The sequence below is a fragment of the Ctenopharyngodon idella genome, chromosome 20, assembly GCF_019924925.1.
Source record: "Ctenopharyngodon idella isolate HZGC_01 chromosome 20, HZGC01, whole genome shotgun sequence".
Taxonomy (NCBI): Eukaryota; Metazoa; Chordata; class Actinopteri; order Cypriniformes; family Xenocyprididae; genus Ctenopharyngodon; species Ctenopharyngodon idella.
The window spans coordinates 28,479,209-28,493,216 of NC_067239.1; the positions used below are offsets into that span (position 1 = coordinate 28,479,209).

General features: G+C 36.4%; 2 protein-coding genes across 2 annotated transcripts; one reads left to right on the forward strand and one right to left on the reverse strand.

Moving 5' to 3' along the window:
- The first annotated feature begins 1,521 nt into the window (after positions 1-1,521).
- Positions 1,522-6,166, forward strand: chgb (chromogranin B). Its single transcript, XM_051875491.1, has 5 exons — positions 1,522-1,703; positions 1,931-1,977; positions 2,080-2,173; positions 2,554-4,127; positions 5,688-6,166. The coding sequence occupies exons 1-5, from the start codon at positions 1,658-1,660 to the stop codon at positions 5,787-5,789; spliced, it is 1,863 nt and encodes a 620-aa protein (XP_051731451.1). The 5' UTR covers positions 1,522-1,657; the 3' UTR covers positions 5,790-6,166.
- On the reverse strand, positions 5,973-13,272 carry trmt6 (tRNA methyltransferase 6 non-catalytic subunit). Its single transcript, XM_051875492.1, has 11 exons — positions 12,948-13,272; positions 12,145-12,275; positions 11,952-12,061; positions 10,497-10,588; positions 10,317-10,400; positions 9,301-9,425; positions 8,849-9,174; positions 8,151-8,236; positions 7,838-7,940; positions 7,564-7,650; positions 5,973-6,739 (listed from the first exon to the last, which is right to left on the reverse strand). Exons 1-11 carry the CDS (start codon positions 13,055-13,057, stop codon positions 6,542-6,544), a joined length of 1,452 nt encoding a protein of 483 aa, XP_051731452.1. The 5' UTR covers positions 13,058-13,272; the 3' UTR covers positions 5,973-6,541.
- Positions 13,273-14,008: the final 736 nt, after the last annotated feature.

Sequence of the window (14,008 nt, forward strand, 5' to 3'; positions counted from 1 at the left end):
ATTAAGTGTTAAACTTAATTAATTCAGATTCAATTCAACTAGACATTCACAAAGGCCATTTGTAACACCCACACCTTATAATTGCAGATGTACTGTACCTGATAAATGCAAAAGTATATGACTAAACTTCATAATATATTTTGTCCAAACTAATGTTATTCAATACAAAACTTCCTCAAACACTAGAAACAAAATAAAAGACAGACTTTAATAGTGATGCATGCTTGTGTGAACACACAAAAAGATAGTTAAACTGATAATAAAGCAGATGTTTTGTTACTACTAAATCAGGCCTAAAACATCAAAACATATGCAACTTTGATTTAAGTTATTATAGGTATAAAACATCATGACTCTAAAAGCAATGAGACATGTATTTAAAAATGGTTTTGAATTTTTTAAACCAATGTCAATCATTACCGAAACTATTATTTTAGGAGAAGATAGAGGACTGAAATGTGTATTTTTGAGTGTTACAAATCTACCTGTTGTCTCACATGAAAATTTAAAGCCACATTACTGATCCTTCTCAAGCCATTGCTTCCTCTGCCTGGTTTTGACAGGATAAAATGTGGCCCGTTCCTTGTTCTGCTTGAGTGGATGATAAATCAAAGCCACTCTTTTAACATTCTGCAGCTATGATAAACTCCAACCGCCCTATGATGGTCCTGTTACCACAGCAACTACAGCATCCCAGGTGCAATCCTTCTGCTGAAACTCAGAGCACCTGTACCAAACATTAGTTTGCAGTTTCACAATTCCCTCATGACACATACGACCCATGAATTAAGTGGGTGTCTGAGAGTTGAACAACATTCTGTCAGACTTTAAGTGAAAGGAGATTATTATTTATTTTGTTTTGTACGATAAGCATTATTCAGATATAAATTCAATTAATAATATTGCATTGCAGGATCTTGCAGGGACTTGTTGAGTTGGCATTAAACTGTTTATTGTAGCTATATATTGGACTAAAAGGTTTCATATGTGACTGGAAGGTCTCTCTCTCTCTCTCTCTCTCACACACACACACACACAATAAATTAGATATAATGTACTTATTACTTATGTATATATGTTTATACAATAATGTACTTCATATATATATATATATATATATATATATATATATAGTTTATATAACAAAGTACATTATATCTCTTGTCTGAATGTTTATGAATTTAACACAAAACCCTGCTAGACAAAACAAGCATTTGCTTATAGTTGGACTTTTGACTCAAAACCTGAAAGCCCGTGTGACAACTTGCCCCGATCTCCTGCTTAATATAACTTAAAAACTCCTGGACTGTAAAGTGATAAATGACACAGAAATAATGAATATAAATTAGTATATATCTTTAAATGCACCAATATGACAGTCGACTCCTGTACTATACATGTGCTGGAGTGGAAGATTAGAAAATGTCATTTAAGTGGGGGTGGTGGGGGTCTCATTAAGGTTTCACATTAAGCGTGACGTAAGCAACTACGAACTCACGAGCTCAGACCCTGTGTCCCACCGCGCGCTCAAAACAGACGCAGCGCGCACTCCGAGCTGCAGCACGCGGAACGGAGCTTCTCTCTGCCGCTCGAGTCTGCAAAAGAAGACAACAACCTTTCGGGATAAGATTAACAGCAGAAAACATCTGTGCGCATCATGAAGTTTGCGGCTTTGGTCTGCTTGGTTGTTTTCCTCGCTGCGGGTAAGTGAAATTTCTCATTCACAAGGAATCATTCCATAAATCATTTCAGCACCACGGTCAGCGCCACGACAGTTTTGCTGCAGAACAAATAGTACATCACGATGGTAATTTTCGGGTTTTGCACATGTAAAACGTATGGATAATTGGTGATATCTATATGATTGAGCTTAAAAACATTTTGCATTACGATTTGCACAAAATATAATACAAGGCTTCTACTATCCCAGATGGAGAGTCCATACCAGTTGAGCAGGACAGCCGAAGAGAGGATCAGGTATGCTGTAGCGTCTGTTTGAGAAAAAAAAAACAAACAAAAAAAAAAACCAATGCATTCATTTTTCTACTTGTTTTAATCATGTACACACTTTCATTTCAGCTTACCCAGTGTTTAGTTCAGATCCTTTCAAAGGTGCTCTATAAGACTGATGATAATCCAGTGCATCCAGAATGCAAAAACATCCTTACACCAGGTATGTTGTTACTTGTATTGTGTTGCTTCAATGCGTTCTTGTGGTAAAATAACATTGATTTATTAGTGGATGAACTCAAAGGTGACTTCTTATGAAAGATTATTCTAGCATAACACTGTTTGCAGAGTGATCTTATACATTAGTTAAAAATATAAATCGGACATATATATGTGAAAACAGTCAGACTACATTATTGTCAATTTCTAATCTCGGTACATCATGTCTGGTGGAGGAGACAGTTATGGGTCAGTGGTTTCATTCTAAGACTGTGGACTAATAATTGGATGTATTTGTGCAATGCATAAGCAGTGGAGCGAAAATGAGCTGAGAGTCATTTGCATGTGTGTTTTGTGCCCATTTTTATCTCTCCTTGAATTCAGGATCAGGTCATTCCACAGTTGAGAAAAATGAGAAAGATGTTTTACAACTGGCTCAAGGGGAGATGAAAAAACCAAGAGAAGAGTCTAAAATCAAGGAGGAGGAACTCATTGAGGATCTTCTCAAAGCTGACAAACGTGAAGAGCTGGATGACGAACGGAGCCAGGAAGAGTTCCCAAATTTCATGAAAAGAAGAATCAAAGACAGGCGTGAGGAAATGGATGATGAACGAAGTCAGGAAGAATTCCCAAGTTTTATGAAAAGAAGAATCAAAGAAAAACGCGAGGAACTGGATAATGAACGGAGCCAGGAAGAGTTCCCTAGTTTCATGAAGAGAAGAATAAAAGAAAAACGCGAGGAACTAAATGACGAACGAAGCCAGGAAGATTTCCCAAGTTTCTATAAAAGAGGCAACAAGAATAAAAGAGAAGATTATGATGATGAGAGAAGCCAAGAGGAATTTCCTCAGAAAAGACATTTTTCCGTCCTTTACAAGCGTGATAACCCCGATGAGGAGCGCAGCCAGGAGGAATTCCCTCTATACAAGTATAAAAAGAGTCATCTTCTGGCCAGCAGAGAGAAACGCGAAGAACCAGACTATGATAGAAGCCAAGAAGACTTCCCAAGTTACACCCACAAAAGAAACTACGGGGATGGAGAAGAAGAGGACGAGGAGAGTGAGGAGAGAGAAAAGCGGATCTGGAAGCCATCGCATAGATACCACCATAAGAAAAAACACCACAAACGCAGTGAGAATGAGGGTCTCGAAGAACCAGACTATGACAGAAGTCAAGAAGACTTCCCAAGCTATACCCACAAAAGAAACTATGGGGATGGAGAAGAAGAGGATGAGGAGAGTGAGGAGAGAGAAAAGCGGATCTGGAAGCCATCGCATAGATACCACCATAAGAAAAAACACCACAAACGCAGTGAGAATGAGGGTTTGGAAGAACCAGACTATGACAGAAGTCAAGAAGACTTCCCAAGCTACACCCACAAAAGGAGCCATGGGGATGACAGGCACCACAAACAAAATGAGGATTTGCTGAACGAACAATCTGAGGACATGAACTCTCAGGAAAAAAGGTCTGAGGAATCTGAGGAGGTAGACGAAGATATTGCAAAACGATACTGGAAACCTACTCATAGATACCACCATAAGAAGCACCACAAACGGGACTCTGAAGAGGATTATGAGGAAACACCCCTGGAAAAGCGGTATGAGGACCATGAGCTTGATGAAAATGAGCTGAAGAAAGGACACCAGAGTTCGGCAGAGGAGAAGCAGGACAGGGAGGCTGCGTTGAGGTACCTAACAAAGAAGAAGAATGAGTTAGAGGAACGTCTACTTAACAAAGGTGATGTCTATGAAAAACGCTCCCCATGGATTTACAGAGGATACTACCATCCAGCCTGGTACAAAAGAAGCCACAAGCTGGGTGAAAGTACTGACCAGCACCCCAACCGCAAACTAGAAGAGCTTGCAGAGACCCTCCGGTACAAAAGGGGCCTGCAGGAGGAATCACCTGCGGAGGAAAATGGTGTGTCCAAACAGAAGCTTTTCACACCAGAGGAGGTATAGTATGGCAGTTTCATCCAAGAGACATTGCATTTATTACCAGGATTGCACCCCGAGAGTTACCAGAGGTTACATGTCTTGCTCAAGGTTGATAGTTTATGGATTACCAGTTGTTGGGTTTGAAACCCCATGACCTTTAACCGCTAGGCCAGTGGTTCCCAACACTTTCTAAAGGCCCCTTAACAGTATACGCTCTTAGGAAAAAAGTGCATAAATTGTACCTTTATGGGTACAACAGCATGTTAGTGGGACAGTACCCTCAAAGGGACATCTTCGTACCTTATTTACCCCAGAAAAGGTTCACAGTACACTCTTAGAACAAAACGTTCTATATAGAACCTTAAAGGGTTCTGTAAGGTGCTTCATATATAGAACTTTTAGGGATTCCCATCATGGAACCATTTTATGGATGCACCTTTTAGGAGTAGATAAAAGTACAAAGTTGACCCTTTAAAGTTGCTGCCCCAGTGACAAGTGATATTTTCTTTTTCGGACCATGTACACATTCCTACTTTGATTCAATTTGCTTGTAGAGACACCAAGTCCTGGAATGGGTGTGTCAGATAAAAGAGACATCCAAAACATGTATTGGTAGGGAACATTTGGGTATTGGTTTGGGAACCAATGCACTAGGTTACACCACCCCAGTTTAACAATAGGCCCTATTGAGCCCTAAAGCCTACATTCATAGTAAAAAACGGGAATAAAAAACATGGACTGACCTGAGACATTTATGACTAGACAGGGATGCACTTTAAGCAAAGACATTAATGCAATCAAGAGTTCCTTCATGGAGCTCTTGAAAAACAAGGCCAGATTTTCTGCTTGAAGTAGTTTGTGTATCTCTGCTTGCAAGACTTCGACATGGGCAAGTTGAGTGACTAAGAGAGGACGTGGGTAGACTCTAAACCTTTTCTCAGTTTTTATTACATGCAACGCCAACTGCACCAAAAAATGGTAATTACCTCCTAGCAAGAATGTATCTCCGGTGACTACTTGTGTCAAATGTTCTCCTATTACAAGGACATTTGAGTTATCTGATATGTCCGCAAACTATGCAGTAACATTACTTTTACTTGAGGGTGTCGATAGCTAGACTCCTTATGCTCAGAGACAGAGCATGCTAAGAGCATCATTCCTCATTATGACAGGGATATTGTATAACTAAAGGCACTTTCCTTTAACTTTCCTACTTGGACTGTGGAAATAGGATAATTCATTGACTAGACCAGGGGTGTCCAATCCTGCTCCTGGAGGGCCACTGTCCTGCAGAATTTAGCGCCAAACCCAATTAAACGCCTGAACCAGCAAATCAAGGTCTTATTGGGCATACTAGAAACTTCCATGCAGGTGTGTTGAGTTTGGACACCCCTGGACTAGAGCAATGAATGTTTCTTTATGAATGAAAGACAAACTTTCTGGCAGACTGCAAACACAAAATGATTGCAAACACAAAAAACCTTGGGGACTGATTAAGGCAATGGTTTTTAAGTAACACTTAAGAGTTATGAAACAAAATAAGCACTGCATTTAATTCCTGTTCTTTTCTTTCATCAGTTAAGTGAACTTGAGAAACTGGCCTCTGTGGATCAACAGATGAAAGAGACAACTTATCCATTCCAAGGACCAGCTGAGACATCATCTTCCTTTGCTGCCTGATTTGACTTTCCATCAGCTTTATGTGTGCTCACTTGGGCTGTTTTAGATGAATGCATTATTATATGTTGTACCCGCATTACAACTGCATTAGACTTTTGTTATTGGTGTAAGTCAGTGTACGTTTAATGTGAGAGTCTGAGAAACAAGGCAAAGTCTATAAAAAGCAAAACTAGCTCGATAATGTCATGTGAATTATTTCTCTTTATTACATAATCTAAAATAACAAAAACAAAATGCCCATGTACTATTGACTGCATTTAAGAGCATGCTACGTGAAAGACGCGGTGTGTGTTTAAAAATTGCTGTTGTTCTTTATGGCCTTCAACAGAACCCCTGCATTGTTTGCATTTAATAAAACGTGTAACTATGGGACCAAAGCTGATGGATGCAGTTATTTGTGTTTTGATGCTGGAAGCCTTTTGAACATTATTAAAAACCGATAAATATACAGTTTACTTCAGCAATGATTGACTAAGCTTTGTTTTGTAGGCAAAATTTGGTTATTTGCCAAGTGTAGAGGATGGAGAAGAAAAAAAAAATGCATCTTTTACTTCCCCCACATGTTGCTAAAAAAATAAATAACAATGATAGGAACATTCCGTAGCTCTTAAATGCAAATCTTGGCAAAAAAAAAACCAAACAAACAAAAGATAACAGACTTTGAATAATAAAGTCGTGCAACCATACAGAGAATAAAGCGCTGCCTAAATGTGTGAGTCAACACTGATTTGGTTTCTTCTCACATAAATAAGTTAAACTACACTAATTGCCTTGGCAGAGCTGTCACATGATGAACTAATCTCATCCAGTTTCAGCCTCTTGGCGGCAGGCTCCTCTGATTTGTGCTGATTTCGAGCTTTGGCAGCGTCTGTAGCGACCGTGGTTCCGGACAGCAGATACCCTCCACCTCCACTCATGAGCAGCACTGGATGAGTCCGGTTGGGCAACACCTGGAACAATGATACAGAAGTAAATAAGTCATCAAAGCCCTTCTAAGGGTGGGTGGTATGACTAAAATCTTATTTCACAGCATGAGTCTTATATAATAGTAATTGTATAGCAGTTTTTGCTGGAAATGCAACAAAAAGGTTTATAAACCATGGTATACATAACCATTGAAATGTCAATTTTGGGATAACACAGAGAATTCAATAAATACATAAAATGTATAAGGAACTTGATAGATGTACAATACCATTCAAAAATTTGGGGTTTGTAAGATTTTTTTATATATGTTTTTGAAATTCTGAAGTCTTTTTCAAGTCAAAAATACAGTAAAGATATTTTAATTTTAAATATATACTTTAAAATGTAATTTATTTCTGTGATGCAAAGCTGAATTTTAAGCATAATTACTCTGGTCTTCAGTGTCACATGATCCTTCAGAAATCATTCTAATAACATTTGTTAAAAACATCTGTGCAACTTAATACTGTTTTGTGGAAACCATACTTTGTATTCAGGACTAAGATAAAGTTCAAAAGAACAACATTTATTTGAAATATATATATATATATATATATATATTTTTTTTTGTATCAGTCATTTGTGATCAATTTAATTCATCCTTGATGAATACAAGTATTAATTTATTTCTAAAAAATAAATAAATAATAAATGAACCCAAACTTTTGAATGGTAGTGTAAATAAAAATATTAATAAATCAAAGCCTGGCATTAGAGCAAAACCAACTGTGTAAAAACTGCAGTAAAACTAATATTATAAATCACATATTTCTGACTATTCTCTGTATGGGATGAAGTGAAGAATTACCTGGTAATGCCTGAGCCAGGAATCTGTTAATCTGAGACTGATTGCTCCTCCCTGTTCCCTGAGCTTTGTGTAGCACTCAATCAGAGGCTGTCCAAAAGAGATCAGACAGTAAATATTGCTGAAAGCAGTTATGAAAACACTTGACTCAAAGTGAACATGCAAATCTTTTTAAAGCGATGGTATTCCATGATAATATTTTTTTAGGCCTTTGGAGAGCTTGACATTTTTGGGTGAGCCTGCTTCTTTAACACATTTGTCAAATCAATCACTTTACCTCTCTGTACTGGCAGTACACTACGAACGGTCGTGATGGTGCTACGAACTTCAGCAGACCCATTAACACGGGACAGGGGTGGAACCGACTAGCAATCACCAACCTAAAAAAAACATTCAATCAGCTACATGTTTTCCCATTTTAAATCATACACAAAATGTGCACTTATTCATGTTAAGAACTACCAGGAGATATACAATGTTTATTGGTTTTAAATGTATTTAGGGCTGGACAATAGAGTTAAAAATAATATTTTAGGTATATAACAAAAGGTGCAATTATTTTTTTAACCTTTAACTATACAAAAACATACCCATCTGCATTTCTTCCCTCCAACAGAGCAGCAGCTGAGGCCAACTTCTTCCTCTTCTCCTCCATCTTCAACTTTTTCTCTTGAGCCTATAAAGATGAATTAAATTAAGTGTGAAATTTTAGAAAAACTCTTAAGACACTTTTACCACCCTGACTAGATAAATGTGCTCAACTTTTTTTTTTTTCTTCACACATCTCATTTCACAGATTTCACCTCAAGCTGCTCTTCATTTAAACTTTTGTCTCCTTGGTAACCAACTAGACTTTTGAAAACACAATTTACTGAGGGCAAAACATTGATTAGCTTTTTGGTTAAGTTTTATACACACATACACTTAAATCTATTATTTTAAATTATTCAAAAATGGACCAAATACAGCACATTTTAAATAGTTTGTGGTTATTTCTAAGTAATAATTAATATGTATAATTATTTAAATTATATTCACATTTTAAAATGGTAAGTTTTGGTCATAGACCAAATACAGTACATTTTTAAAACAGTGGTGTTTATTTAGTTTTTTTTTTTTTTTTTTTGTTTAAATTATCTTTTTTAATATAAAGAGACAGATTTAAGTTATAGTTTTATTTAACCTTTTTTTTTTTTTTAATTAAGCCCTGGTACATAACAGTAGTTGCAGAAACACCCAAACAAGACATGATACATGAATGCAAAAGTCATAGAAATGAAACTCTTACCCTCTGTTCTCGCAGTTTTTCTCTCTCTGCTCTCTTCATTTCTTCTTGCGGGTCGACGCTGACCTCCATACTCTGAGGTTCTGAGTTCTTCTCCTCAGACACACCTGAGGTTTCCTGAGAGGAGTCAGATTCAGCGATCCTGCTGCCATTAGCCTGCGAATCTGTGTCCTTCTCTGACAAATCCAGGGTTCCTGCCAGCAGAGCGTTAACTTTGCATAAAGGGAACTCATGCAGCGTCTCGTGGAAGTGTGACGGAAAGCCGAAGCTCTCCATGCCAGCTCTCGTTGGCCCTCCTCCGGGATACATCTGAATCACTGAGCCGAAACCTGAGAAAGGAAACATTCAGATCATCAGCATGGTGTAATAGTGGTCAACTGATATAGATTTTTCAATATACCGTTTGTAATTAATATTGTATGAAGATAAAACAGTGAAAAGTAAAGTGTGATTACCTCCCATTCTCTCCATCACTGAGCCCAACACAAGACCAGCACAGGTCTCAAAAACAATGATTTTACTGCCAGCGTGGATGTTACCCAGAGTCAATATCTGAGCCAATGTGTCGTACCGCAGGTGACTAAAAGAGTGCAAAAAAATATTAGCTACAATACACTATAAATGCTTGTAAAAGATTAAAATTCTGACATGTACTAGTACAGGGTTTCTGAAACTGGGGTTCAAGCTAATAATTAATTAAATCATAAAAATGTAAAACAAACAATCAAAATAAAACACTTAGTAAAAACAGATTACATATTTTTTCTGTTTACTTGCATGTCACATGACTATTAACCAACATCAGAGAACCGCTGCATTGTTACCATTAACTGAAACTATTACAAATTGTTTCAATTAATTGAAATAAAATGGAAATAAAATAAAACAAATATAAAAAATAGAAACAGAAAAGTTGCCTTGCCTTATATATATATATTATATATACACATTATATATATATATATATATATATATACATACACACACACACACATATACATATTTATCATTTATATATATACACACACACATATATAAACTTGTTAGTTGCGATTAATCGATTTGACAGCACTAAAAAAAAACTAATTAAAATGACAAAAGCACATAATAAAATTACTAAAATTAAACAAAAACAAAATAAAAAATAAAAACATTCAAAATATTAATACATACTATTAATACATAATAGTATGTAAATAATAATAAAACAACACTGAAGAACTGTGACCATGTGGATGTGTTATTAAATAAGTAAAATATTAACATAAAATCTTCAAATAAAGGTGTTTAGGTCAAATGGGTTCAGTTGACAATACCTGTATTAGTGTATATATAAAGTATACCTAAACAAAAGACTACTTAAAATAATAAAGTGTGCAAGTAGGGTAACTTGTGTGTTTGAAAATGACATGAGGGTGAGTAAATGAAGAGTTTTCATTTTTGAGTGAACTAGTTTTCCTAGATCACATACCATATTTTTCCTGGTTCTCTGCCGTGGTACATCATGGCAAGGAGTCGAGTGGAGGGTTTCAGGACTGTTATGTCACTCTCATACCTGTATGCAAAAAGGCAAAGTACTTGTTAACAGTTTCATTTTCTCAATGATTGATAAAATATGAAATAAAAATGTTTATCAACTGCTTGAACTCACTTTTTCTTTTTCTTCTTGATGTATTTCGCTTGAGCAAATTCAGTTTTGTCCTTGAATGTTGTACTGTTGTCTATGAGCTGCTGAACAATCTCCTTAAAAGCACATGAAAGGACATGTGAGAAAAAAATGTCTTTGTAACCAAAAACTTGGCCACATTCACACAGCAACAGAATACGGTTGTCAGTCCTGTATTTGAGTCCTTAAAGAGATAGTTTTCATTTTTGGGTGAACTATCCCATAATTTACTCCCCCTCAAGCCATCCTAGGTGTATATCTTCTTTCAGCTGAACACAATCTGAGTTATATTAAAAAATATCCTGGCTCTTCCAAGCTTTATAATGGAAGTGAATGTGCCATTGTTTTTGAAGCCCAAAGAGTGCATCCATCCATCATAAAAGTAATCCATATGGCTTCAGGGGGTTAATAAAGGCCTTCTGAAGCGAAGCGATGTGTTTTTGTAAGAAAAATATCCATAATTATAACTTTATAAAAGGTAATCACTATCTTCTGGTAATGGTCGTCCGCACGTTCACGAGAGAGTTGAGTTCCGGTGGAAGGGTGACCTCTGACCCCATATATGACGTAGGATGAAGGTGTAGCGTAAAGCTCAGGTATGAGTAGATGCCACTCATTGTTCAAACAAATAGGGCTGGGCAACAAACTCAAGCTCCTCTGACATTTCTCTTTAAAAATTCTGGCTTTAGACTAATTCGTGAACGGTGTTTTGTTTTGCTCTATCCTCTGCGCTTCCGTGTTAGTCGATACGTCATGCGTCAGATTAGAGGTCACTCTTTGACCGGAACCAGATTTGTGTACGGCCGTTACTGGAAGCCAGTTATTATAGTTTATAAAGTTATAAATATGGATATTTTTCTTACAAAAATGCACGGCTTTGCTTCAGAAGGCCTTTATTAACCCCCTGGAGCCGTATGGATTACTTTTATGATGGATGGATGCATTTTTTTGGGCTTCAAAAAAAATTGTACCATTCACTCCCATTATGAAGCTTGGAAGAGCCAAGATATTTTTTAATATAACTCCGATTTTGTTTGGCTGAAAGAAGAAAGTCATATACACTTAGCATGGATTGAGGGTGAGTAAATCATAGGATAATTTCCTTTTTTTTGGTGAACTATCCCTTTAATACGGCACATTTAAATGCTCCGCTCTCCACCCAGATATAAAAGCTGCTGTTGGTTAATGATGATTTGACGGAACTCGTGGCTTTTGTCATGTCAAAAGTGATAAGACTTTTCAGTTTTATGGACGTCGCCATCTTTGATATTACTTTGGTCACTGTCTCTATGATTACTGTTAAGAGAAATTGCAGTTTTCGAGACGCTACTGTAAGTTACTATTTGAACGGGACATTTCGAGACTTACACCTGTAAGTAAATGCGGTTGTCAATCCCAAGAACTGACAGTGTGAACGTAGCGCTTTAGTCGGGTACATACCTGCCCCTTTAACCCTTGCTCTTTCAGTGTTTCAATATCATCTCTGGTCAGTTTTTGAGATCTGCCATCATCCACTATATGTCTGTTATCCTGGCCTGCTTCCTTAGAATCTATGACAGCAGAAAAAAGGTGAAACAATCTTATCTCGTCTGCGAGAAAATAAACAAATAACACAAATCCGTAATATCATTACCTAAAGAGTCTCCTGCACGTTTTACTGCCTTGGGTTTGAGTGAACCGCCGGCTTCGATTTCAAACATGGTCCCATACAACTGCCCAACTGCATTGTCCAAGAAGAACCACTGCTTCTCAAAGATTACTTTCCTAAAACACACAATACACAGAATATCAAATCAAAGCAAGTGAGGTGAGGACAAGCACTTAAAGTCCACGTGAAACGGAAGTTGCGATAGTCTTTTCTTCCACGTTGTGAAATGGCTTCTCGAACAAGAAAAAATGTAGGGCGGGACTTGATTTTGTCCATGGGGAATTGATTGGACGGTTGTGGTTTACTATTGGTCGATCTCATGTGAGTGACAGGTTGTCCCGGCCTCGCATCAGTAAAGACGAGGGGAAGTTATTTTGTTTAGGTTATGAAGGCACATAAATTAAAAAAAATAATGATGTGTAAATCATTTATAATAAATACTACAATACTCCATTAAAAAAAACAACAACAAGAATTGTCCATTTTGATTTCATGGTGACTTTAACAGGAGTGAAATGTAGTATGTCATGTCTACCTTTTTCAGATTAATGACAGAAATAGTGCAGAATGCAATACATGACTAATTATTTGCATATATTAATGTTTCTATGATTTAAAGGTTTCAAAATTTAAACTTGCACATAAATCCCGGTGAATTTCACCGATTTTCAATGTGATTTGAGATTTTAGATTCCACTGTATACAAAAAAAAAACAAAAAAACTTAAACCATTGAATGCGAGACTAAACTTATAAGAAAGATCACATTTAATAAGTTGTTCAACTCACTTTTTATTTTCGACCTGCACTGATTTGAAGACATCTCCTCTCTTCAGCACTACATAATCTCCGTAATTTATCGGGCTCTCAGCATCACTGTCATTTACACACTCCGCCATTTACTGTAATCAGCGTGGATAAAGATCGGCTGGAGGATGTTTAAAAACTAGTTTACACTTTAACAAACCCGACGCACAAGTGGCAATTTCTATGTCTGCAAACAAAACAGTAATTTCCCACAAGCTATGCTCCTTTCCACACGTGTATTCTGTCACTTCCTGTTCGGAGAGGCCAGTTAATCGAGTGCTGATTCCGAGAACCACAGTCAGGAAGACTAGCAAGTCACAGATCAAAGCGATTTTAGTCACTTAAAAATAGAAGTGTATTTATTCTCATTTTAAGTGAACAAACCTCACATTAGGTTTATACTTATACTTATATATAAAAACTACCATGGTACAATAACTATATCATGGAATTATCTCTGTAACGTTACCATGGTACTGCGATTGAAAAAATACTATAGTAATTTATGTAAATACTATAGTGTTTTTGAACCATACTAATGTAAAGTACTTGAATTAATTTGTTGTGGTAAGTCTATAGTTGTTGTGGTAATATAACAACTATAGTAATACAAACAAATCACTTTACCCAATACTGTACTACGTTTTCTACTAAATTCAGGATATATTATACTACAAAACACTACAGTTTACTGTAGTAAAAACTAAAGCATACTACATTATTTATTACAGTTCATCAGTTCACTATAGTAGAGCATTCATAAACAAAGTGTTGTACTATACTATTTACTATAGTTTACTTTAATAAATACTATAGTATTTTTTCATGTAAGGATAAAAATCTCATTTATTTTATGGGCTATTGTGGTTTCCAACATAATAGTGCATGTATTGCAATTACTGTATATGTATAGTATGTATAACATACAGTTGGATCACATTTGTTTCTATTATTCAAAATTAAAGGCCAGTTTTATATCTAATTTATAAAAACGTTTGACTGTATAGTTTTTACAAAAATAATATAACAGCTGTTAAATATAT

Bases quoted from the DNA above. Each gene is read 5' to 3' on its own strand.
- chgb (XM_051875491.1), top strand. From the start codon at position 1,658: ATGAAGTTTGCGGCTTTGGTCTGCTTGGTTGTTTTCCTCGCTGCGG. The intron at 1,978-2,079 runs GTATGCTGTAGC...CTTTCATTTCAG, and splicing joins ACAGCCGAAGAGAGGATCAG to CTTACCCAGTGTTTAGTTCA. The intron at 4,128-5,687 runs GTATAGTATGGC...TTCTTTCATCAG, and splicing joins AGCTTTTCACACCAGAGGAG to TTAAGTGAACTTGAGAAACT.
- trmt6 (XM_051875492.1), bottom strand. From the start codon at position 13,057: ATGGCGGAGTGTGTAAATGACAGTGATGCTGAGAGCCCGATAAATTAC. The intron at 12,276-12,947 runs GTGAGTTGAACA...TGTGTGTTTTAG, and splicing joins GTGCAGGTCGAAAATAAAAA to GAAAGTAATCTTTGAGAAGC. The intron at 10,589-11,951 runs GTATGTACCCGA...TGTGCTTTTAAG, and splicing joins AGCAAGGGTTAAAGGGGCAG to GAGATTGTTCAGCAGCTCAT.